Below are 26,574 nucleotides of genomic sequence, written 5' to 3'. Positions count from 1 at the left end.
TATTTTAAAACAATAAGGAGACTGGCAGTGGAGTCCTTGGATTGAAAAGGGAAGAGAGTGGTTGAAAAGAGTGTAACTCAATCTAGAACCTTCAAACCTCTGTGCCTGCAGGGAAAGGCTGGTATGAAGCAAGGAAGCTGTGAGACCAGGGAACCGGCCTGGAGCAAGAGTGAGGCTGGGGCTTGTCCAAACCTTGGACATCTCATCTTGAGACCGGCAGACATGAGGATTGCTCTCTTCCTGTTCTGGGCCTGTATGCCTCGGTGCACACAGCCTTGTGACCCCTGCCTCTGTCCCCCTGGAGGAAGCCACGTAGCCTGGCAGCCAGGTTTCAGGAAGTGTCCAGCTAACGCCTCTCCATGAAAATGAAGCGTTTGCAGCACCTCAGCCCCAGCCAGCGATGTGCATTCACACACCCCCAAACCCACTACCCTTCCCAAGGTTTAGATAGCCCTATTCCCCCAAATAAAGAAGAAGTGTTTCACTGAAAACTGTCTCTGAGAAGCCCCCTCCCCCATTCACCATCAAATCAAGATCCTGCTAACTAAGCCACCATACCCATCTGGTCAAGCCTCATTCCTTCCACCAGCGGTGCCCAGTGGTGTCTGGATGCCCCAAGGTCAGGAGCAAAGCTGGAACAACAGGCTGGACATACTGAAACTCTGTCTGTCCTTGGGTCTTGTAGAGACCAAGAGTTCCCCTACCATTATAAACCCTGGCCAGATTCTCATCAAAGTTCTTTTTACTTTGATTTATGTGCATTTGTGCATGTGTGTGTCTCTGTAATTGTGTGTGTGTGTGTGTGTGTGTGTGTGTATGAATGCCTGTGGAGAGCAGAAGAAGCCAGCAGATCCCTTGGAAATGGACTTACGGGAAATTGTAAACCGCCAGATGTGTGCCCTCTGTAAGAGCAGAAAATGCTCTTAACTACTGATCATCTCTTCAGCCCCAGGATTAGTTTTGGATTCGCCCCAGTTGGGATGGCAAAGAAGCTGAATGATGAACATAGGTACTTGGGTCTTTGTCACACTCCTAGGGATATTTGGATTTTCTCAGGTTCCGTATAAACGCAGCTGAGCTCTCTCATTTGCTCAGAGTGTAAGAACACACTGCAGAGGACAGAGTGTCCCAGGGCAACCTGGACCTTCCTCTTCTGCTGTAAACCTAAAACTGTGTTGAAAATAAAGTCTTTTTAAACGTTTTATTTGGTTTTTGAGACAGGATTTGTTTGTGCAGCCCTGGCTGTCCTGGAACTTGCTTTGTAGACCAGGCTAGCCTTGAACTCACAGAGATCCACCTGCCTCTGCCTTCTGAGTGCTGGGATTAAAGCTGTGTGCCACCATTCCCCAGGCAAAAATAAAGTCTTTAAAACAAAACAAAACAAAACAAATCATGCTGAACCAGGCACGGTGGCACACATTTGTAATCCCAGCGCTCAGGAAGCAGAGGTAGGTAGATCGCTGTGAGTTCGAGGCCAGCCTGGTCTACAGAGTGAGTTCCAAGACAGCTAAGGCTACACAGAGAAACCCTGTCTTAAAAAAACCAAGGAGATTAGTAGGGAAAGGTAGGAAAAGGGTCTGTAGACCGCTTTTATCTACTTCTTGCTGATAAGGGTCGATGGGTTCTTTGGGAATTACCAAACTCAGTCCTCAGGAACCAGCCATTCAGCAAAGCAGGTGCACCAACTGGCATCAGCAGAAGCAGAATGACTCAGCAGAAGCAACTAGCTGCAGCGAAAACGGCAAAACCTCACCAAAGCAGCACGAGCAAGTTCTCTGGAGCGCTTCTCTCCTCGAAGACCAGCAAAGGCTGTGAACCCCAGCAGTGCAAAGGCATAGAGACTCAGAAGCGTCCCCTCACTGCCTGGGGCTTCTATTTAACCCTTCTCCAAGTACCCGAGGATGCTTGGCAGCTCACAACACCCGTGCCCCTCACACAAGGTAACTTTCAGCTGACCAGCACCATATGCCCTCTCATGGTGGGGGTGGGAGGTGGGGGTGAGAGGTGGGGAGGTGGGGGGGGATTTGGAGGGCTGTTTTCCATAGGGGAAAAACATTCCCACATCCCACACTTGGGACCAAAACAAAAAAAAACATTCACGTGACACAACTGAGTTTCCAGAAAACCCCAGAAACTTCCATTTCAGAGCTGACTGTGCGGGAGGCCTGGAGTGACAAGTCCAGGTGGCTCTGTCTAGTCCGGACTCCATGAAAAAGGTAGCACAGAAAGGTACCTTCGAAGGCAAGATGGCTCAGTCACAAGGCCTCGTGACCTAAGTTCAACCTCTGGGACACACAGGACGGAAGGAGAGAATCCACTCCAGTTTGCCCTCTGACCTCCACAGGTGACATGTTCGAGTCTCCTCCCCCCGCCACACAATAAATAAAATGTACTTATGTGTTATTTTAAGAGACCTTCTTTTGAAACCTGTTTGTGCATGTGTGTGCAAAGAGAGGTCAGAGGTCGATGTCAAGTCTTCCCCAATCACCTTATTTTTCAGACAGTGTCGCCCACTGATTCTGGAGTTCACTGATTTAGCTAGACTGGCTGGTACCTAGCCCCAAGGATTCCCAGTGCTGGGACGACAGTTGTACATGGCTGTAGCTGCCCGTTTATGTGGGTCCTGGGGATCTGAACTCAAGACCTCATGTTTGCATGGCCAGCATTTCACTGACTGAACCATCTCCCCAGGCCCAATATGAGGTCTTTTGAATATATTTATTTATACCAAGGCAAACCCCTGCTACTTTCAAATCTCTTTAAGGATTAGCCAGTTGGGCTCAGGAACTGCCAACCTGAGTCCTCACGGCTATCTCCAACACTTCCATAACAGAGACTCTAGGCCAGAGTTCACCCTTACCAGGATTTGAGGAAAATGTCCTGGTAGGCAAGACCAGAGCCCTGACACGAAGCATCTTAAGGGAGGCCTCACAGATCAAGCGGAAACAGTCCACCCGGGCAGGGGAAAGGTATGGCAGCAAGAGCGGGAGGCATCGGGTCATGCTATATCCAGTCTAGAGGCCTGGCCTAGACAGGAAGTGGGGCGGAGCGTAAAACTTCAAGGCTTATCCCCCGTCCCCTGCTTCCTTCAGCAAGGCTCCATTGCCAAGAGGTTCAATAATCTCCCCAGTGGTGTCATCCGCTGGGGACCAGGTGCTCAGACACATGAGCCTAGACCCACCCACAAACAACCCAGAGAAACCCTGTCTCAAAAAAAGAACAATCAGAAAAGAAGCTCATACTGCTTTTCAGCGTGCACAAGTTCAATTCCCAGCACCCAAATCAGGTGGCTCATAATGACTGCTAACCCCAGCTCCAGGGACTCTAACACAACGCCTCCTCCTCCTCCTGCAGTTATTTTTATATACAGTCACCTACCTACCTACACACACTTGGACAAATGCTTAAATTGTATTATCAGTGTGTGTGTGTACGCACCTGGAGGGCAGAGGACAGCTTTGCGGAGTTTGCTTCCTCACAGCTTTTCATGAGCTCTGGGGCTCAGACTGGGTTGCGTGGCGGACGCCCTCACTCCCTGAGCCATCTCCCAGCCTCTCCATCTTAGTGTTGGAGGTAGGCCCTCTCACTGAGTGTGGGGATGCTCTGGTCTCCGATTTCTTGGGCCTTCATGATGATGCAACAAGCATTTTACTGACCCAGCTCTCTCCCTGGCCCCAGACTGGTTTTAGCATAGACAGGGGCTATGACAGAAGGGAAAGGTGATGGTGGGGCTGGTCTTGAGCGACACAGGATCTGCCCAGGAGGAAGTCAAGAGGGCCCCAGGGACTCGGGCAGCGCGAGCAGGGGACGGCGTGTGAAGATGATCAGCTCAGCTCACGTGCCTACTGTGGTGTGCGTAGGTCTTCAGTGTGCATCCTCACAAGGTTTTAAAATTTGTATTTATTGAGAGACGGGGTGCATATAGAGATCAGAAGACAAGCCTTTAGGAACCAGTTTTCTCGTTCCACCCTGTGGGACCCAGGCGTTGAACCCAGGTCTCCAGGCTTGCTGGCAGGCGCCTTCACCTGCTGAGCCGTCTTGCTGGATGGCAATCCCAGCATCCAGGCCAGAGTCCTGACCCAAGCATTTTACGGAAACCCGGACACCGGTCAGTTTCGGTGGATTACCCGTGTCTTTGATCTGCATGGGATCGTGCACTCTGTCTAGCTTTATAGGCTTGGCGCTACATTTGTGCTGACGTTTTTTTGTTTCTGCCCATGGCTGTTCGTTCCTTTCCATTTCCCAACATCGGAATAGTCCATAAACATGCCATAGGCTGTTCACAGTTAGACTATATCTGCAGATACTTAAAAAGTGCCCCGGTGGGTTTGTGTAGGTCAGACAATTGTGGGATGAGTTATCTCCATCTGTCTTTACACGGAAGATGGAACTCAGGCTTGCTCGGCAAGCAGCTTTACCCGCTGAGCCCTGTCACTGGCCCGAATCTGCGGACAACTATTCCCGCTTCTCATAGTGTAAAGGACGCTTCCGTGAGCTTCCTGCACATCTGTCTAAGGGTTACTATTTATCTAGGGCACAGAGCATCAGGCAGCAGCTGTTTTGCCCCTCAGGGGCATTTGGTAGGCTCTAATGACATTTTAAAGATTTAATTTAACTAATTTTCTTTTTTCTATTCCCTCTCTTCTTCCTTCTATTTTTTCCTGTATTTTTTTAAACATTTTTTTTTTTTTTTCCAGACAGGGTCTTACTTTATATCCCTGGCTGGAACTCGCTATGTAGACCAGGTTGGCTTCGAACTCAAGAGATCTGCCTGCCTCTGCCTTCCAAATGCTGGGATCAAAGGCATGTGCCACCATCGCCTGACCCTTTCTGTGTTTTTAAGGTAGGGATTCATGTAGTCCATGCTGGCCTCCAGCACCCCATGTGGCTGTGAAGATGACCTGAACCCTTGCTTCCACCTCCTACATTCTAGGGTTACAGGCATGAGCCACCCCTGCCCCACAACTTGTTGGAGTTTCTTTTGTTTTTCAGACAGTGTCTCCCTGTGAAAGCTGGGCCTGGCCTTGAATTTTTGATCTTTCCCGCCTCTGCCTGCTGAGGGCTAGAATTGCAGGTATGAACCTCCACATCTGGTTCCCGCTAAACTTTCTTGGTCGTTCCATCGTGGACAGCAGCATCCAGTGACGTAGGGGTTACTGAGCATCTCCCAGCACCTCCCAGCCCCCACAGACAACAAAGAACCATGTCAGTCTGAGTGGGAGCGGAAGCGTGGCTAGCCAGTCTGGAGGTCTTCGGACGCTAGAAGCAAGCTTACATTGGCCAGGTGACGGGGAGGTCACGGAATGACGCTCTGGGGTGGTGCGATTTCCATCAGTGGCCCCCGACAACCCCTGGCGCCCACTGCTAGACGAGCTCCGCCTGCTGGACCGCCCCTGTCGTCCTCTGGCTGACCACCCGCTGGAGGGCGCCCTGCATGTCCCGGTTGCGCAGCGTGTAGATGGCCGGGTACAGCAGCGGGGTGAGGTTTATGTAGATGAGGGAGACCAGTTTGTCCTCCTCCAGGGAGCGGCTGCTCAGCGGCCTGGCGTACATGGCCGTGGCACAGCCGTAGTGGAGCACAGCCACGGTGAGGTGGGAGGCCACGGTGTTGAAGGCCTTGCGGCGGCCCGCGCTGTCCCCCACGCCCAGGATGACCACCAGTACCCTGGTGTAGGACAGCAGGATGAGGATCAGCGGCAGCACCAGCAGGAGCATGCAGGCCGCCAGTAACACCCGCTCCTGAAGGTCCCGGTTCCCGCAGGCCAGCACCAGCACGGCAGGGAGGTCGCAGAAGACGTGATTGACGAGCCCACCATGGCAGAAAGGCAGCTGGAATATGGCAGTGGTGAGGCCCAAGGCCAGGACGGAGCCACCCAGACAGCAGCAGGCTAGAAGGACCCAGCAGAGCGCAGTGGTCATGAGCTGAGGGTAGTAGAGGGGACGGCAGATAGCCAGGTAGCGGTCCAAGGCCATGGCTGCCAGCAGCAGGCACTCAGAGCCACCCAGAGCCACGAACAGACCCATCTGGGTGGCGCAGGCCGAGCGTGCCACCGCCTGGCCACCCGGAGGCAGGAGGAAGCCAGCCAGCATGCGCGGGGTGAGCACCAGCGTGTAGGCCACCTCCACCGCGGACAGTGAGCCGAGGAAGAAGTACATGGGAGTATGAAGCGAGGGTTCCGCCAGGGCCAGGCCCAGAATGAGCAGGTTGCCAGCCAGTGTGGCCAAGTAGAGGGGCAGGAGGAGCGAGAAGAGCAGCACACGGAGGCCCTGCGGCCACCCCGAGAAGCCCAGGATAACGAATTCCTGTGGCGACGTCCAGTTGGGCTCTGACCAGTGGCTCAAGTTGGGTCCTGTTGGAGGACAAGCCAGAGAGAAGCATCATGGGGACCCCTGCCTCCCAAGATCTCCTGGACCCAAGAATTTCATGTCAGCTCTCTATAGCCCACCCTGTGATGGTTCATTGTACTATTATTGTTAGTGTTGTTGTTGTTGTTGTTGTTATTATTATTATTATTATTATTATTATTATTATTATTATTATGGTTTTTTTGAGACAGGGTTTCTCTGTAGCCTTGGCCTGACTCTCTTTGTGGACCAGGCTGGCCTCGAACTCACAGAGATCCACCTGCCTCTGCCTCCCAGAGTGGTGGGACTATAGGCGTGTGCCACCTTGCCCGGTTTTATTATTATTTTTATTATGTGTATCAATTTGTGCATATGCCTGTGGGGGTCAGAAGAGCTCATTGGATCCCCTGCAGGTGGACTTCCAGGCGCTTGTGACTTGGCCAGTGTTGGTGCCAGGACCCCCAGTGAGGGGCTGGGGTGTGGCTCAGTGGTGGAGCAGCTGCCTAGAATCTCCCAGTAAGGGGCTGGGGTGGGGCTCACTGGCAGAGCACCTGAGTAGAATCCCCCAGTGAGGGGCTGGGTGTGGCTCAGTGGTGGAGCACTTGTCTAGTAGGCATGAGGCCCCTGATGCCTTCCCTAGCACTGCCAGAACAAATACAAACACAGAAACCTGCACACTGTCTGGGAAAGTTCTCTTCAGCCCCGAGGCTGCACTCATGCGTGTCCCAGGCAGGCTGGGTGTCGGCCTCTGCAGCCACAGTTGCCGCAGCAGCAGCACTAACCTCAGCACCCTGAGGGGGACGGTCTGAGCTATGTCTGTGTTGTTACTGAAAGCAGAGGGATAGTTACTCGGTTCTCCATCCTCACACATTTCTGTTGCTCCCCACATGCCCTCAGTTATCACCCCGGTCTGAGTTTCCAGCCCCGAAATCTCAGCGAGCCCCTTGCTGCACCCTTCCCTACAGCATCTGCTCCCGGTTCTGCGGAGTTCTCCCTAAATCTCTTCTCGCCACTTCCCGTCTCTGTGACTGTTGGCCTCAACTGGGATATCCAAGCAATCACTTTCCTGTCCAGCACCTTCCCAGACCGCTAGAACTGACGACCCATCTTCACACTCGGCCACTAAATGTGCTGTCAGCTACAACACGCGTCTTCCCTCCTTTCTCTTTTTAACTCTCCATGCCTTAACACTTCCCTTGTTATCACAATCGTCATTTTCATCATCACCACTGTTCTCACCATCATCACCATTCCCATCACCATAACCACCGTCATCACCTTCACATCATCACCGTTGTCTGCGTGTGTGATTCTTCAGCTGAAACCCAGGACCTGCTCTGAATGCTAGGCAAGGCTTATACCACTGGATGGCGCTCCTGCGGCAGCTATCCAACTATCAGGATGATAGGCACATGCTACTTCATCCAGACAGCATTTTATCTCATTGAGAGGCTGAAGTATCTTTAGGGGCTCCAGGCTTTCTGCCACTGAGCAATATCTCTAGTGTCACTTGAAAACTAACCCAAGCTCAGGAGCTGGAGAGACAGCCCACGAGATGGGACCGCATTACCTTGTGACTGTGAGGACCCCGCTTCTCCCCCTTTATATTTTAGGTCAAGGCCTGGCTTGGTGGTGCACTCCTTTAATCCCAGCACTTGGGAGGCAGAGGCAGGTGGATCTCTGTGAGTTTAAGGCCAGCCTGGTCTACAGAGTGAGTTCCAGGACAGCCAGGGATAACCAGAGAAATCCTGTCTCACCCCCCCCCCAATCCCAAAAAGATCAGGTGTGGTGACACACACCTACAACCCCAGCACTTGGGGCTCACTGGTCAGCTGGTGTAGCTAACCAGTTGGTGAGTTCTTGGCAAGCAAGAGACCTTGTCTCAAACAACAACAAAAACACACCATCGTGGTGGTGCTTGAGAAACCACAGCTGAGGTGACCTCTGCGGTCCAGGTGCATATGTGAACCGCATACACACATGCAGACATGTGCACACACACAAAGCTAACTCAAGCTCATCTGCCCCCTCCCAAAGCCCAGCTGGCTGGGTTCAGTCCCTGCCTCCTTGGAGGCACCCGCTACCTTCACCGCCATGAGACCGGGAGAGCAGGCTGAGGTGAGGTCCCACCATACTGGAGCTATCTCCTGTACTTATCCACTGGTCCCATGGTGGGTTAAGGTCATGCTGTAGAGCTCAGTGCACAGGGAACCAGGACGTCAGGCCTCCGAAGCGCACTGCGAGCTGACACAGGTCAGAGCGGCTGTCAACAAGAAGCAGGCCTTCACCTCTCTCACACTTCTTCTGTTTTGTGGCACTATAACAGAGTGAATTTGTAGTTAGGTTTCTCTGTGTAGCTCTGGCTGATCCTGGAACTCTCGCTGTAGACCTGGCTGGCTTTGAACTCACAGAGATCCACCTGCCTCTGCTTCCCCTCCCCTGCTGGGATCAAAGGTGTGCACCACCAGCGTCTGGGTAGAATGAATTATGTGTGTGACTGCTTGTGCTTGCCTGTGTGAGTGTCGCACTGGCTAAAGGTCGCCCTAGGGGGCTTCCTTAACAATTCTTTTCTTTCTAAAAGGATTTATTTTACTTGCATGTATTTGTGTCTGTGGGTGGATCTGTGCACCTGTGTGTGGGTGCCTGAGCAAGCCAGGAGAGGGGTTGGATTTCCTGGGGCTGGAGTTACAGGCAATTGTGAATCACCAAATGTGTGTCCTGGCAATTGAATCCTTTGGAAGCAGTGGGTTCTCATAACTGCTGAGCCGTCTCTCCAGCCCCCAACCTTATTTTTTGAGACAGGGTCTCTCAGTGGAGCTGGGGCTCACCGATTTGGCAGGACTGGTTGGCCAGCAAGCCCCTGTCTACCTCCCCAGTGCTGGCACTGCAGACACTCCCTGTCATGCCTGGCTTTTACATGAATGCTGGGCATCTGAATTTGGGCCCTATTTTTTTTTTTTTTTTTTTAATGGCAAGCGCTTTATCCACTGGGTCATCACTCCAATCATCTTATTCTTTTTAAAAGCTGGTTTAGGCTCCTCTACAAAATCCTAAAAATATGAAGACATGGCGGCACATGCCTATAATCCCAGTGCTGGAGAGGTTGAAGCAGGAGGGTCATGAGTCGAAGACCAGCTTGGGCTCAGTAATGAAGCCCTATCTCAAAAGCAAGCACTGATAGTTCAGTGGGGAAAGGTTCCTAAGTCTGATCCCCAAGTTGTCCTTTGACCTTTGCACACAATAAAGGAATAAATAGATATTTTTCTCTTAAGCTGGTGGGACATTCCTTTAATCCAAACACTCATGAGGCAAAGGCAAGCAGATCTCTGTGACTTCCAGACCAATTTGGTCTACAAAGCAAATTCCTGGCCAACTAGGACTACATAAATGGAATTCTGACTCAAGAAAACTATTTAAAGAAATAATTATGTTATCAGAAGAAGAAATGTTAGCTTGATATAAGCACCTACACAATATCTAGACATATTGAAACATACCTTGGGGGGGTTGGCTTGGTTGTTTTGAGACAAGGTTTCTCTGTGTAGTCCTGGAATTCACTCTGCAGACCAGGCTGGCCTCAAACTCAAAAGATCCACCTGCTTCTGCCTTCTGAGTGCTGAGATTAAAGGTGTGTGCCACCACCGCCTAGCTGAAACTTTTTTTTTTTGAAATGTTTTTTAAAAAGAATTTTTTTGTTTGTCCTGTGTGGGGTGGCTTTTCCCAAGTCTACGTCTATGCACTACACATATGCAGTACCCAAGGACGTCAGAAGAGGGCAGAGGATCCCTAAAACTAGAGTCAGTCCCAGCACTCAGGAGGTAGAGGCAGGTGGATCTGTGTGTTCATGATCAGCCAGGGCTTTATCATGGCTATAAATAATAATAATCAATGGCTTGGCTTGTCGCTCAGTGGTAGAACACTCGCCTGAGGTGTGAAACCTTGACTCAATTCTCAGCACCTCAACAATAAAAAAGAAAAAAAAAAAAAGAAGGTAAGACACTGGCTTAATTTAGAAAGAGAAGTCAGTTGGCAAAGGCGTGTGTGTGTGGGGGGGGGTGTTAACCTCGGGGTAACATGGGTGGAGGTTTGGACAGATCTTAGAAGGATTTTTGATCTGTGTACCTAACATAAAGGCTCTTTGGAGCCAGCGAGATGGCTGGGTAGGTAAGGGCACTGCTGCCAAGTCTGATGACCCAGGTTCAGACGTGTTGAAAGGAGAGGCAGAGTCCTTGCAAGCTGTCCTCTGACCTCTATAGGTGTGCTACGGCATGCATGTGAGCACAGACATGTATGCGCACACGCACAAATAAATAGATGAAGAAGACAGACAGAGCCTCTTCCCGGTTGTCGCAGCGTGTTAAAGCTATTTTTACAAAACTGAGCTTGTTTCTCTCCGACCTCTGCCTACATCAGCGGGTGTAGGTAGGTGTCTGCACATGTGTGCTTGTGCACATTGCATCCTGCTCTGGGGTAGCCTCAGGAAACACTGAGCTCTGGAACTAGAGTCAGAGCTTTGGCCTTCGATGTGGTATGGTGGCGTTTTTAGGGAGACAGGGTCTCATAGAGCCCAGGCTGGCCTAGAGCTCACTACGTAGCTGAGGCTGACCCTGAACTCCTCTTAGCTCTTCCTCCCCGAGTGCCCACGTGATAGGAATGTGCTGCCACACCCAGTTTCTGTGCCTGTAAGACAAGCACTGAGCCAGGTCCTCAGCCCTCTGGTGTGATTGTCATGGTACCCAGGTCCTCACCCTCGGGGTGTGGTGAGGCCTTGGGGCTCACCCACAATTCAGCTGTGAGCACACTTACCTCAGCGGCCTCAGGGAGAGTCATGTCCTCTCAACACCCTCTGCTCACAGGGCGGCCCCGGTGGCTGCTTTAAATAGTGTGCGTGGTACATCTGGCGGACGGGTCCTTTCATTTAGGAAGTACCAAGGGATTAAAAAAAAAAAAAAAACACCAAAAAAAACAAAACAAAACAAAACCCAGGACTGGTAAGATGGTTCAGTGGATAAAAGTGTTTGGCACCAAGCCTGCCAACAGGAGTTCAATTCCTGGGACCCATTTGTAAAAGGACAGAGCTGACTCCAGAAGTTGCTCTCTGACTGCCACCTGTGACTTGTGCATGCACTCTCTCTCTCTCTCAAACACACACACACACACACACCCCAAACACACAAACATATGTAATCAAAGTTAAAAGAAAAGTGGGGCGTGATAGTACACACCTATAATCCAGCACTTGGAAGACAGAGGCAGGGGGATTTCTGTGAGTTTGTGGCCAACTGGATAGTGAGCTCCAGACCAGCCGGGGCTATGTAGTGAAATCCTGTCTCATAAATAAAAGAATGAAAAAGGACAAGACTAACACGTCAAGATGTGTTTGGCGGGCTAGAGAGATGACTCAGTTGTTAAGAGCACTGGCTGTTCTTCCAGAGGACCTGAGTTCAATTCCCATCACACCCATGACAGCTCACAACTGTCTGTAACTTCAGTTCCAGGGGATCTGACATAGACATACAGGAGGGCAAACCAACACTGCATATTAAATAAAAATAAATAAGCTTTTAAGATAAGATGTGTTGGGCTGGAGAGATGGCTCAGAGGTTAAGAGCACTGGCTGTTCTTCCAAAGGTCCAGAGTTAAAGTTCCCAGCACCCACATGTGGCTCACAACCCTCTATAATGAGACCTGGTGCCCTCTTCTGGTGTGCAGGCACACATGCAGGCGGAATATTGTATAAATAATGAATCAATCAATCTAAAAAATGATAGGTGTTTGGCTTCCTCTTAGCTCCTGTCCATGGTATACCTGCACGGACATCTTCCATGCAGAGACTTATGTGGAGAGACTTAGAAGAGAGAAGGAAGCAGGGCAGAGACTGGTAATTCACCCAGATTTCAATCTCCTGTTGCCCTGACACCAAGACCCTGATGGATTTACTACTCCAGCCCGCACAAGGAGATGGGTACAGCACTCGCTGGGTGAGCCCGAGGAACAGGGTCCAGTTCCTCAGGTGCCACGTTTTGCCAGGCGCGGTAGCCGTGTGTCTGTAATTGCACTGTTCCTGTGGGGAGACGGGGGTTGGGACGGGAGAACATCCAGGAATCTGTAGGCTGGCTAGCCTGGTGTATGCAGGGGTGAGCAATAAACACGCTGGCGGGCCAGCTAGCCTAGAGCACACAGTGGTGAGAAGTAAAGACCCTACCTCAAAGCAAGGTGAAAGGTGAGCCCTTTGTTCTCTGACCACCACATGCACACACACACACACACACACACACACACACACACACACTCTAGCCTTGTTCCCATCCCCATAGTTCCATGCTTTCCTCCGTGTTGACATCACTTTCACCTTGCTCTTCAGTGACTGTGTTTCTAAGCACTGATGGGAAGGAAAAAAACGAGAACAGTGACCATGGGCACGGTAGATGTCACTACCACTATGGGGCCCTCGAGATGCACAAACGAGGTTTTAAGCACTGTCCACGCACAGTGTCACGCCCTACACACTTGCAGCTTACGAAGCTGCGGGACAGTTACGTAACAGGCGTTATTATTGGCTCATAGATGAGGAGGCTGAGGCCAGAGAGGGTGACTTATCAAAGGGGAGTCGCACACTTTCTCCCTGCACTAGTATTTTTTCCTGATGCTGATATTGGGGGAGGGGGAACTTGCTTCACTCTGTGTCTCTCTCCTATGCCTGTATCTCTCCATCCACCAGAAGAGAAAATGAAAAGAGAGTGAAAGAAAGCAAAGGCCTCTGAGGTACACAGACAGACAAAAGAGATGCAGAACCGGAAAAACACACAACCAGGGGCAGGGTATGAGACATGGGTGTGCCTGCTCACAAGACGTGGTAGGCACATGAGGGATGGAGCCAGGTGCCCTCAATGGAACAGCCCAACTCAGGTGGCTCAGAGTGCAAGAGGAGGGATGGACATGAAGAGATTGAGAGGAAAAGATCTGGAAGGAAAAAATCAGAGAGAGAGAGACATCTACACAGAGAGATAGGGGAAGGAGAGAAAGGAGATATTGACAGAGATTGAAAGGTAGGTAGGTAGATAGATAGGTGGATAGACAGACAGACAGAGGGTCTGGTAGGAAAAAGGTTTGTTTGTACATGAGAGGGAAACGGGAGAGATTGAGAGAGAGGATAGGGACTGAAAGATAGAAGAGAAATTTAGAGGAAAAGATAAGAGGGAGGAGATACATGTGAGAGGAAAAGGTTAGAGAGATTGAGAAAGAGAAGAGACACAGAGGAAGAGGAGAGGGGCTGAGAAGAAGAGATGAACTAGAGAGGCAGAGAGAAATTGAGAGGGAAAAGGTGAGAAGGGGAGAGAGGAGAGAGAGGAGAGGAGAGAGAGACTATCACAGAATCCATGAAGCATGGGTTTCCATTAGAAAATTCCACTGGAAGCTTCACTCTTCAACTCCTGGCAGTCATCCTCGGAGAGAGCCTTCAATGGCTCCTTCCCTGTCATCCCTGGGGGAGAATGACCAGAGTATGGACTACTGACCTAAAGAAGACACTCAGCCCCAAGACCCTGAACTGCACCCCTTAGACTCCTGGCCCCCTGCTTGGCCAGCCCACTGTCCATGCATTGACTCTGGCCACAGGGGAAGGTCCCACTTGGGACCTCAGGTCTGCATTGTGACTTGGGTCCTGGCTGTTAGCCTGAGCTGCATCCATCACAGTACAGACCCACCACAGCTACTTAAAAAAATCTCTCCCTCCCCGTGTTCTGCCTCAGTCTTCACAGACAAGTCTTCCTCACTGGCAAGTTTCTCCACAATGTGAATATGCCTTGTCTAGCAGTTTCTCCTGGATCTTTGCACGTACCTCTAACATCAGAATGTCATTTTTCCCACCTGAAGAGGTACTCATTCTTCAGCGTCCATATCAAACACAAACACAAACAGAACTGAAAATAATGCAAACAAAAACGATAAACTGTCAGTGTCAATCATGGAAGGCTTTTGTAGAAACGGAAGCAGGGCGACCCTGTCTTGCCCCCACCCTCCACCTCCCCTGCTATCCCAACTTCTGAAGCAGGGAAGAGAGTCTAACTTTGAGTCAGGAAAGAGCTGCTTAATGGGTTTCCTGGGGCCCACTTACAGGTCTAGCTTGAGCTAAAGCCCCAGAGTCTCGTTATCTCCTTCCTTCCCCCTCTGTGCTGTCTGAGGAACGTGGGACTCTCAGAAGGACGAAGCTGGAGGCATGGGAGGGAGAGGAACGTGGGAAATCAGAATTTCAGTATCTTGGGAGAGTCTGAAACTTCTGGTCCAAGGAGACAGGAAGGCCATCTCCCCACAGTGATGAGAACAGCGAGAACGGGGAGAGGAGCAAGTAGCCCAGAGCACGTCAAGAGAAGCTCCCTGGAGAAGGGGGAGACACCCAAAGCTCACTAGTTCTCTATTCAGATTTTCATAAAGTTTACCTAAAGTTTGAACCCAGAAAAGTGATGTAGAGTTTCATGGTTTAGAAGACGTTAACCAGGAGTGACGTCAATAAGGCGGAAGTGACCCCACAGTAAACAATGGTCAGGCCCCTCCTCACCAGCTGGAAATGCTCTGGGGAAGCCTGACTTCAAGTAAGAAGCAGCTAAGGGCAGGTGGGGTGTAGCCCACGCCTGGCGTACAAGCATTAAGGATCTGAGTCTGATGCCCAGAACCGCCACTGTTAAAAGCTGGGCACAGCAGCACACGCTTGGAATCCCAGCACTGGGGAAGCAGAGACAGGAGAGTCCTTGGGGGGGGGGGGTGTTGCTGGCCAGCCTGCCTACCCCAGCCAGAGCGCCCCAGCTTCAGTGGGAGAGTCTGTGTTAAAATGAAGACACCCATTTGTCCTCTCGCCTTCAGTGAACATGCACACACATTCATGCGCATCTCTCCATGTGTACACACACACACACACACACACACACACACACACACACACACACACAAACACACACGCAGATGAAGTCATAGCAACCCAATACTTCTTCCAACCCCAGGACAAGTGCAGAGAAAAGAAGGAGAGGAAAAGCTTCATTTGTTCTTCATCATCTGATCCCCAAAGCTGGAACAAATCGCAGAATGGATCCCCTCAGCCACAATCTCCCCCAAAGGGAACAGGGACCGAGGAGGACCTCCGCCACTTCCATCACCAGCTGCCTCAGCAGCCCTGTCTACTGCCACACACCCACCTGGATTTCTCTGAGTTTTTGCTGACATGAACGCTAGCTATAGGAGCTTCCTAGCACCCGTGCCATCATTCCTTCTTGGGGCTGGAGCCAACCCACCCTGGACCCCCAGACCATGACTTCTGCATACCAATCCAGTCTTCTGGTAAAAGCCTTTATTTACCAGTCCACAGAAGCTGAAATGGCTGGTGTCTGTGTGTGCCATCCCGCTGTGGAGGCAGAGGTAGATGGTGAGTGCCTTCGGTTCATCTCCACCTTACTTTGAGACAGTGTCTCTCACTGACACTGGAGCTCCCTGAGCTGGCAAGATTCACTGGCCAGCGATTCCCAGAGACCAGCCACCTCTGCCTCCCCAGCACCGAGGTACACACACAGCACCCGGCATATACGCGGGCGCTGGGAATCCGAACACAAGCCCCTGTGCTTATGTGGCAAACACTTACCTGCTCCCTGACTGCTTCTCCAAATGCACAGACCAGCACAAGGCTGCAAGGCACACAGGGAAGCAAAGGCGGCTGGGAAATACATACAACAGAGCTCCAGTAATGGCCCTAAAGAAGAGATGTCTGTATCACCTGAGAAGAACGTTCAAATAACGGTCTGGGGAGATGGCTCAGTGGTAAAGAGCACTAGCTGCTCTTTCCGAGGCCAGTTCACCTCCCAGCACTCACAACAGTCTGTCACTCCAGTTCCAGGGGCTCTGTTGCCCTCTTCTGGCCTACAGATGCACCGCGTACACATTGTTCACAGACATGGGAGCAAAACACACATACAGGTAAAATAATGAAATATTTTTAATTAAAAAATTTAGATAATTGTCTTAAAGAAACGTAAAAGGATGACTCAGCACTGTAAAAGGAATGCGAATGCGTCAATAAAATGAGAATTTAATGCTGGGCACAGCGGCGCACACCTGTGTGTGATCCCAGCACTCAGGGAGGCAGAGGCGGGCAGATCTCCGTGTGTTCGAGGCCAGCCTGGTCTACAAAGTGAGTTCAGGACAGCCAGGGTTATACAGAGAAACACTGTCTCAAAAAACCAGAGAAAGTGAAAGAGAGAGAGAGAGGGATTAATAAAGAGATTGAAAATCATTTTTTTTAAATGACCAGGTGTTTTTTTAATCTTAAAAACTGTTTTAAATTTATTATTTCATGTACATGAGTGGTTTGCCTGCTTGTCTGTCTGTGCATCATGTGTGTATTGCATGGAGGTCACAAGAGGGTATGCACAGCCCAAGTTCAAGACAAACAAATGTTCACCAAACCCTAGATAAATAGGTGGAAAAATGTGAGGAGATTCAAATAAATGAAATCAGGAAGTAAAGACAACACGACAGATGGCCAAGAACTAAAAAGTCTTATAAGGAATTATTATGAAAAATTTTATAACAACAAATTAGGTAACATTAAAGGAATTAATAAATGACTGGGAACACAGAATTTACCAGAGCAGAATGGAGAAGGAAACAGCAGACAGGAAGTAAGAAGATCAACTTACAACAAAGAAGGTTTAGGACCGCCTGGTTCTACCAGTACATTCTACCAGCAGTTGTAAGGAAAAGGCTGTCTGGGAATGGTGGATCACATCTTTAGTTACAGCACTCGGGAGGCAGGGAGTCTCTGAGCTGTTGGAGGTTGTTCGGATGCTTTATTTTAATGCTAATTATCACCCCTCAAGATCTGGTTACACCTAGCCTTGTCTCATAAATCTGCTTAAGACACTGGTTGATTAAACAGCCTATGTCTCGTCATGGCAGAATGTGGTAGGCATGGCTAAGGTTCCCAGGCTTGGAGAGGACAGGAGAATCATGGGAGACAGATGGAGGGAAACAGAGGAGGGAGGAGGACGCCATGATGGGTTAGTGTGGAGAAAAAACCACGTGGGCCAAGAGGAAGGACTCCAATAATGGCTTGAAAAGGCCCAGATGAAGAATACAAGCAAGTACTAGGGATTATGGCTGGAAGGTAGACCGGATGAGGAGGAGTAAGGTAGATGGCACTGGACACAGGCTGGGAGATGGATTGGGAGGTTATTGAGACAGTGTAGGTGAAATATCTGCCTGGCCCAATGTAAACAAGGCAATTATAAAATCTGACAGGTGTCTGTGTCTTCTTACTTGTGATAGTGGGTTAAATAATACTGCTGAGATAATCTTGGGCCTAATAATAAACATTATATAGCCCAACACCTATTTTTATATTTACTACAACACTATACTATTGGTATAATGTATACAATTTACCCTGTTCATTCAAATGCTGGTTTCTCTACTCCACTATCTGGTTTTAATATGGACATTCCATTGCGATGCTTATTCTAAGCATCAACTGTCTCAAGTTTATGTAAACATTTTACCATTTGTACTCTGTATTGCCAATATAAAAATCAGCCAATGATTTTCCATCTTTTTACTGCCCAGTCATAGGCTTCAGAATTTTTATTTAGCCAATCAGGGATAATTGGGGAACAGTCCTTATCATCAAATGGTTACAGGGGTTAATCCAACATTCATAACAATGCCCATGGCAGGGCGAGAACCAGATCTCAGGGCACTGAACTCAGCATTTGAAAACACGGTTGAACCTTTCTCCAACAGTCCAGCCTAAAGATCTAATGACTGAAAATAAAAACTATTAAATACCACACTAGCCATGGAGCTCAAAAAGTAGAGGCATTAGATTCAGGAGTTCAAGGCCATCCTTGGCCACAGAGCAAGTTCAAAAATAGCTGGGGCTACATAAAACCCTCTTTACAAACAAACAAACAAACAAACAAATACTTCCCAATGTTGGGCTTAGGGTGGAAGCCCAGGAAACTCACTTCAGATACAGAAGCTTAAAATGAAAGCTTTATTTTCTGAGCTCAGAGAGGTGGTCAGTTTGGAATCTGAACCCTGTCCTTGAGGGGAAGCTGAATTGCATATTTAAAGGGTGAAATCCACAATTAGCTCACATGGGGACTGGGGGATGGGGGCACAGTGGAACAGGGTAAAAATCTCTTTTATTTACATTTTTGTATCTCTTTCTCCCTACTCTACCCCAATCCCTTCCAACACCCCAACACCAGATAGGAGAGAGAAAGGGTTAGTGGGAGAGGGGGCACAGTTCTCTTAGCTGCTTCCTGCTGGTTAGAGCCATCGATTCCTTGGAGCCAGTCCAATCTTCCTTTCAGGAGATCTCCGGCTTCTTGCCTCACTGCATCCACAGCAACAGGAGGCACAGAGGGGAACAGCAGCAGCCTTGTTCTTTCTTGGAGCTCATCCACACTCTCTCTACACGCCGGCATTTATTCTCTCTCCAGAGTCCTCAGATTTAAACTATCTGCAGCTGGCAAAGAGCTCCTTTCAGAGCCCACACGAGGCAAATAGTCTGCTGCTGTGGGCTATCTGAATCAACCTCACATCTCACACCTGAGACCAAAACAAAAACATGTTTATATCCACAACACACACATGCAGGCAAACACTGACACATAAAATAAGACGAATAAATCTTAAAATAAAAAGGACATGAAGTTGTCTGAGGGACAACTTGATGTAGGGTTGGTCCAGGGGGTGTTGGAGGGTAAAGGGAAAAAATACATTGTATACATGTATAAAAATTTTAAAGAATCAATTTAAAAAGATAGAAGCGGACACACATGCCTGCTGCGGCTCACTGGCAGTGTCCTGGGAGCCTGACCAGGAGCGGCTGGAGAGTAAAAGAGATACAAGTAGAGTGAAGCCAGGATGGAGTGAGTCGTGTGTGTGGACAGACACAGCAGCAGCCTGGATACTCAGGAGTGTTTGTTATATACAGAATAAATAGGAGGTGGGTTAGTTCATCTCTGTGGGGGGTCCCTGGAGGGGAGCAGTCTTGTGGGTCACGATCAAGTAGTCACCAGAGACGAGAATGCTGGGATCTGTGGCTCTCGACAGCACATACTGTTTCTTCCTAAGTCAGCCTTTATCAACATCTCCATCCAGACCCTGGAAGACCTTGCCATCCCCATGGACCTGGGGCCCTGGAGTCTGTGACATGGCTGTGCTTACTTAAACAGCACACAATTCCCTCAGGGCTTCATCGGCTCTCCACACGAGCCAGGTGTGGTGGCTTGTGGATGTAATACTAGCACTTGAGAGGCTGAAACAGCAAGACGGCTGCAAGTTCAAGGCCTGTCTGGGCGGCAGAGTGAGATGCTGTTTCAAAATGAAATATGGATAGCCAGAAGAGAGTCAAAAGACCAGACGCAGAATGAGTTTCTAGAAAGTCCAGAATGAGTTTCTAGGTGTATGTGACCTACAAAAGTTGAACGAAGATGACTTAAATAATTTAGATCAGTGGCTAGTAGACTGTGGGTCTCAACCCTTTTCAGGGAGGGTGTTAAGTGACCCTTTGAGAGAGGTCTCCTAAGATCATCAGAAAACAGGTATTTACATTATGATTCATAACAGGTGCAAAATTGCCATTATGAAGTAGTAACAAAAATAATTTTATGATTAGGGGTCACCACAACATGAGGAGCTATAGGAATAGGAAGCAATAGAAAGGTTGAGAACCACTGGTTTAGACAGATTCTTAACAAACTTTGGGATTGAAGCAGTAGTAACTTAAAAATAAAAAACCCACCACAACCAGCCAGGCATGGTAGCTCACACCTTTAATCCCAGCACTGGAGGCAGAGGCAGGTGATCCTCTGTAAGTTTAAGGCCAGCCTGGTTTACATAGTGAGTTCCAGGACAGTAAGACACTGTCTCTAAAAACAAAACAAACAGGGTCTGCCTGGCCCACCTGGGACACAGCCAGCAGATCCAGCAGAGCTGAGCTGTACGAGGGTTCCAGCTTCCATTGTCCACCATCATGAGGAGGACTGTGGGGGTCCCGAGCAACGTTCACCTTAGAGCCCTCTGCACCAGCTCTTAATCTGCCTGACCATCAGGGACCACCAAGCCTGCTAACACCAGGGACAGCCAGATGACTAGAGGCCAACATAAGAACACAGCAACAAAACCCAGGGCCATGTGTCACCACCAGAAACCAACTACACCTGGATATAGCCCTGGAGATTCTATCACAACTGAAGGACAAGAAAACGATCTTAAATCTGAAGTTATAAAAGTCATCGAGGCCTGGAAAGAAGAAAATAAATTCCTCAAAGAAATACAGGAAAAATACAATCAAACAGGTGAAGGAATTGAATAAATCCCTTAAAGAAATACAGGAAAATACAATCACATCGGAGAAGGAAATAAATAATACTGTTCAAGACCTAAGAATGGAATAGAAGCAATAAATAAAGCACAATATGAGGCAATCCTGGAGATGAAAAACCTAAGTAAGAGAACAAAAATACAGACATAAGCATCTCCAACAGAATACAAGAGATGGAAGAGAGAATCTCAGGTGTAGAAGATACGGTTGAAGAAACTGATACATCAGTCAAAGGCCCAGAAAATATTTTCAACAAAATCATAGAAGAAAACTTCCCCAACTTAAAGAAAGAGATGCCAAAAACATACAAGAAGCTTACAGAACATGAAATAGATTGGGCCAGAAAAGAAAATTCTTTGGCCATATAATTAAAATACTAAATGTACAGAACAAAGAAAGACAATTAAAAGCTGCAAAGGAAAAAGGCCAAGTCACATATAAAGGCAGACCCATCAGAATTACACTTGACTTCTCACCAGAAACTCTAAAAGCCAGAAGGACCTGGGCATATATCTTACAGACACTAAGAGACCACAGATGTCAGCCTTGACTACTATACCCAGTAGAAATTTTAATCACCATAGAGGGAGAAAAACAAAATATTCCATGACAAACACAAGTTTAAACAGTACCTAACCACAAATCCAGCCCTACAGAAGTTACTAGGAGGAAAACTCCAACCCAAGGAGGTTAACTACAGCCAGGAAAACATAGGAAATAATAACCCCACATCAGCAAAATCAAAAGAAAGGAAACACACACACACACACACAGTCTACTGCCACCAACATAACAGGAAGTATCAACCACTGGTCATTAATATCTCTCAACATCAATGGGTTCAACTCCCCAATAAAAAGGCAGGCTAACAGAATGGATGTAAAAACGGTATCCATCAATCTGCTGCATACAAGAAACACACCACAGCAACAAAGATAGACATTACCTCAGAGTAAAGGCTGGGAAAAGGTTTTCCAAGCAAATGGACACAAGAGGCAAGCTGGAGTAGCCATTATAGTAGCTAATAAGATAGACTTTAACCAAAATTAAGCAAAAGAGATGGGGAAGGATAATTCATACTCATCAAAGGAAAAATCCACCAAGGTGGTATCTCAGTTCTTAACAACTATGCCCCAAACACAAGGACACCTACATTCGTAAAAGAAACATTACTAAAGTTTAAATCACACATCGAACGCCACATAAAGTATCTTGGTGTGACTCTAACCAAGCAAGTGAAAGACCTGTGTGACAAGAACTTCAAGTCTCTGAAGAAAGAAATTGAAGAAGATATCAGAAGATGAAAAGATCTCCCATGCTCATGAATCAGTAGGGTTAACATAGTGAAAATGGCCACCTCACCAACAGCAATCTATAGATTCAATACAGTTCCCATCAAAATACCAACACAATTCTTTACAGACCTTGAAAGAACAATTCTCAACTTCATGCAAAAAACAAACAAACAAACAAACAAACAACCCAGAATAGCTAAAACAACCCTGTACAATAGAAGATCTTCTGGAGGTATCTCCATCCCTGATTTCAAGCTGTACTACAGAGCAATAGTAATAAAAACTGCATGGTACTGGCATAGAAACAGAATGGTGGATCAATGGAATCAGACAGAAGACCCAGAAATAAACCCACACATCTACAGACACCTGATTTTTGACAAAGGAGCCCAAACCATACAATGGAAAAAAGAAAGCATCTTTAACAAATGGTGCTGGTCTAATTGGATGTCTATATGTAGAAAAATGCAAATAGATCCATATTTATCACCCTGCACAAAATTAAAATTCAAGTGGATCAAAAGCCACAACATAAAACCAGACACACTAACCCTATCAGAAGAAAAAGTGGGGAAAAGCCTTGACCTCATTGGCACAGGAGGCAACTTCCTGAACAGAATACCAACATCACAGGCTCTAAGATCAACAATTAGTAAGTGGGACCTCATGTTGTAATTTGTGTTAAATATTTACTATTGATAATATCTTTTAGTAAAGCTGCTGTTAATCCTAAACAGCTATTTAACCAAATCACCACACAGAGACTAGGATTTATTTAGTTAACCTAGAACACAATGCTGGGCAATAGCTACTCCATCCTAAACCTCCAAGTCCTCATAGTTCCTACCATTCAGATTTTACCCAATAAACTTCCTTTTAGTGATATCTTAGGTCTGGTTCATTTCTCCACGTCGTTCCAAGACCTCTCCTCCAGCCTCTGCTCTCCCAGCTTCTGCTCCTGCCGCTTCTCCTCCCCTCTCCCTCCTACTCCTTCCTCTCTATTGCTCAACATTGTGGCTGGTTGTTTTATTTTGGCATGTTTACACAAAGTTGAGACAGGTGATGCTTAGAATAAGTATCACAATGCAATGTCTGGATTGAAACCAGAGAGTGGGGGAGAGAAATCAGCATTTGAATGAACAAGGGTAAGGTGTATACATTCCAAAAGAACATTATACCAACAACCTCACGAAACTGAGAAGCTTCTGTAGCAAAGGGCATTGTAGTCAGAACAAAACGACAGCCTATAGATGGGAAAAAGATCTTCACCAACCCTCTATCCCACAGAGGGTAATATCCAAGATACATAAAGAACTCAAGAAGTTAAACACAAACAAACCCAATAATCCAATTAAAAATGGGGTAGAGAGCTAAACAGAGAGTTTTCAACAGAGGAATTTCAAATGGCAGAGAAACACTTAAAGAAATGCTCCACATCATTAGTCATCAGGGAAATGCAAATCCAAATGACTCTGAGATTTTATCTTCCACCTATCAGAATGGCTAAGATCAAAAACTCAAGGGATAACACATGCTGGAGAGAATGTGGAGAAAGGGAAACCCTCCTCCATTGCTGGTAGGATTATAAACTTGTACAAACCCATTGGAATTAATCTGGGGCTTTCTCAGAAAACTGGGAACAGCTCTACCTCAAGATCCAGCTATATACCACTCCTGGGCATATACTCAAAAGATGCTCCACCATACAAGGACATTTGCTCAGCTATGTCCATAGTAGCTTTATTCGTAATAGCCAGAAACTAGAAACAACCCCATGTCCCTTAACTGAAGAAAGGATAAAGAATCTGTGGTAAATCTACACAATGGATTACTATTCCGCTATTAAAAACAAGGAAATCATGAAATTTGCAGGCAAATGTATGGATCTGGAAAATATTACACCGAGTAAGGTAACCCAGACCCAGAAAGACAAACATGGTATATACTCACTTATAAATGTATATTGGCCACTTAATACAGGATAACCATATTACAATCCTCAGACCTGAAGAAGCTAAGGAACAAGGATCCTAGGGAGGATGCTTAATTCTCATTCAGAAGGGCAAATAACATAGACACTGGAAGTGGTTGAAGAGAGGGAACAGGACAGGAGCTACCATAGATGTCCTCTGAAAGATTCCATCCAGCAGGATGGAATTGAAACATATGCTGAGATTCACAGCCAAACTTTGGGCAGAGTGCAGGGAGCCTTATAGAAGAGGGAGGGATAGAAGGACCTGGAGGGGACAGGAGCTCCACAAGAAGAACAACAGAGACAACAAATCTGGGCCCAGGAGGACCTGAAGGAAAAAAAAAAAAAAACCAACAACAACAACAAATGAAGAAGACTCTAGAAGATTGAAAGGTCTTCCATGGTTATGGGTTGAAAGAGTTAGCTGGGCACAGAGGTACACGCCTGTAATCCCAGCACTCAGGAGGCAGAGGCAGGCAGATCACTGTGAGCTCGAGACCAGCCTGGTCTACAAAGCGAGTCAGGGACATCCAAGTCTACACAGAAAGACCCTACCTCAAAAAACCAAAGAGACACAGAGAGAGAGAGAGACAGACAGACAGACAGAGAGAGGCAGAGATAGAGAGAGAGAGAGCTGATATTGTCCATCCTACCAAAAAGCAATCTACAGATTTAATGTAATCCTAATCAAAATGGCTTTCAGCACATAAATAAAAATAAAAGACCCTGGATAGCAATCTTCAACAAAAAGGATATTGTGAAGGCAACACCATACCACATTTCAAGTTATAGGACAGAATCACAGCAACAGCCACAGCACGGCACTGTCAGAAGAGAGCTATCCATTGGTGGGACAGAAGAGAAGACTCATGTCTAGGTTCACATAACCACAGCTACCTGATTTTTTAAAAAATATGCCAAAAGTACACAGTGGAGAAAAAATAGCATCTTCAACAAGTGGTGATGTGAAAACTGGGTGGGCACATGGCAAGGACACTGGGTCCTTATCTCCCACCCTGCCATAGCAGCCTCGAGGCTGAGAGAGCTGGAGTGTTCTCCCCTTGTCCTTACAGGCCTTAGTCAAATGTGACAGTTGAAGGGCTCAGGAATCCTCCTGTGGAGATCACTTCCTCTTTCCAGTTACAGAGGAGGAAATGCAGTCTCAGAGGGGAGCAGGCTTGTGCATGTGTGTGTGAGTGCGTGCCTGCCTGCATGCCAGCATGCTGTTGGTGTGGGCATGCCATAGCGCCCATGTGCAGGACAGAGGAAAGCATTCAGTGTTCACCCTAATTCACCTTCCGCCTCATTTGAGGTGGAGACTCTCTTGTTTTCCGGCTAGCTAGACGGTGAACTTCCTCGGAGTCTCCTATGCAGTCACCCCCGAGGGACTCTAGGATCGCATGTGTATATGGTACACACATAACTTCATGTGGGCACTGGGGACTTGAACTCAGTTCCTCATATTCTTGTGGCAAGCACTTAACCCACTGAGCCACCTGCCGCTCCTGGGTGGGAGAGTGGAGTCTTTGAGGTGTGATTAGGATGTACCATCTCGTGGAAGGTATCAGCGTCCTCCCAAAGGCAGTTGTCACAGAACTGGGCTCTGGCTCAGTGGATAGAGTGCTTGCTACTCTTCTAGAGGACCTAAGCTCACCAGCATCCACAATGAGTTGCTTATAACCACCTGTAGATCCAGCTCCAGGCAATCCAATGCCCAAGTCTGCTTCCTCGGGCACCCGAACACTTGTGGCTCATACTCACGCACGTACACATGAGTAAAAAATAATGTTGCAAAAGCAATCCCAGAGTTTCTGTATTCATATTCTGCACCGTGGAAGCTCTCAACAGAACCTTGTAGGCTTAGAATTTTTTTTCAAACACCTACTTTAAGTTTCTTAACCATTTCAACCTCCCTTCCAATCCCCCAACCTTAAGCAGGAGATTAGTAGGGAAAGGGGCCATAGACCTCTTTGGGCTACTTTCTGCTGATAAGGGTTGATGGGTCCTTGGGGATTACCAAACTCAGTTGGCAGGATACCAGCCATCTAGTCAAACAGCAAAGCAGTAGCTTTGAAGAAGCTTCAGAAGTGACGACATTCCGCCCAAACAATGCAAGTCCACCTCCAAAGCAGCACAAATAGTTCTAGGGAGCATGTCTCTGCAAAGACCAGCGAAAGATCTGAGCCGTTGCAAAGCGTAGCAATGCAAAAGCGTTCTCTCACTCCCTGTGGCCTTCTATTTATCCCTCCTCAGAATCCACACGGGGATGTTTTCCAGCTTATCCTCCCATGAGGCAGTTTTCATCTGACAAACATCATGCACCGTTTCACAGGGGATGTTTTCTGTGGGGCTGTTTCCCGAGGGGGAGAAACATTCCCACATCCTACACTTGGGACAAAAACAAAGAACATATTCACATGACAAAACTGAGTTTCCAAAGAAATCAGAAACGTCCATGTCAGAACCTGACTATGCTGTACTCTGACCTCACACCCCAGCCTCAGAGCAGGGAGAAAATTTATATAAGCTGCCAAATCTACATACTCTACTTCAGCACCCCACAGCGACAAAACCACCGCTAGGGGTCC

At 47.9% G+C, this 26,574-nt stretch overlaps 1 protein-coding gene across 1 annotated transcript; it reads right to left on the bottom strand.

Moving 5' to 3' along the window:
- Window positions 1-5,364: 5,364 nt before the first annotated feature.
- LOC129670102 (olfactory receptor 10AC1-like) lies at window positions 5,365-8,441 on the bottom strand. The gene is made up of 2 exons (XM_055598540.1): window positions 8,423-8,441; window positions 5,365-6,350 (listed from the first exon to the last, which is right to left on the bottom strand). Exons 1-2 carry the CDS (start codon window positions 8,439-8,441, stop codon window positions 5,365-5,367), a joined length of 1,005 nt encoding a protein of 334 aa, XP_055454515.1.
- Window positions 8,442-26,574: the final 18,133 nt, after the last annotated feature.

This window comes from Psammomys obesus, unplaced genomic scaffold (genome assembly GCF_907164565.1).
Source record: "Psammomys obesus unplaced genomic scaffold, mPsaObe1.curated_primary_1811, whole genome shotgun sequence".
NCBI classification, from domain to species: Eukaryota; Metazoa; Chordata; class Mammalia; order Rodentia; family Muridae; genus Psammomys; species Psammomys obesus.
This window is presented reverse-complemented; position numbering and strand designations above follow the sequence as displayed.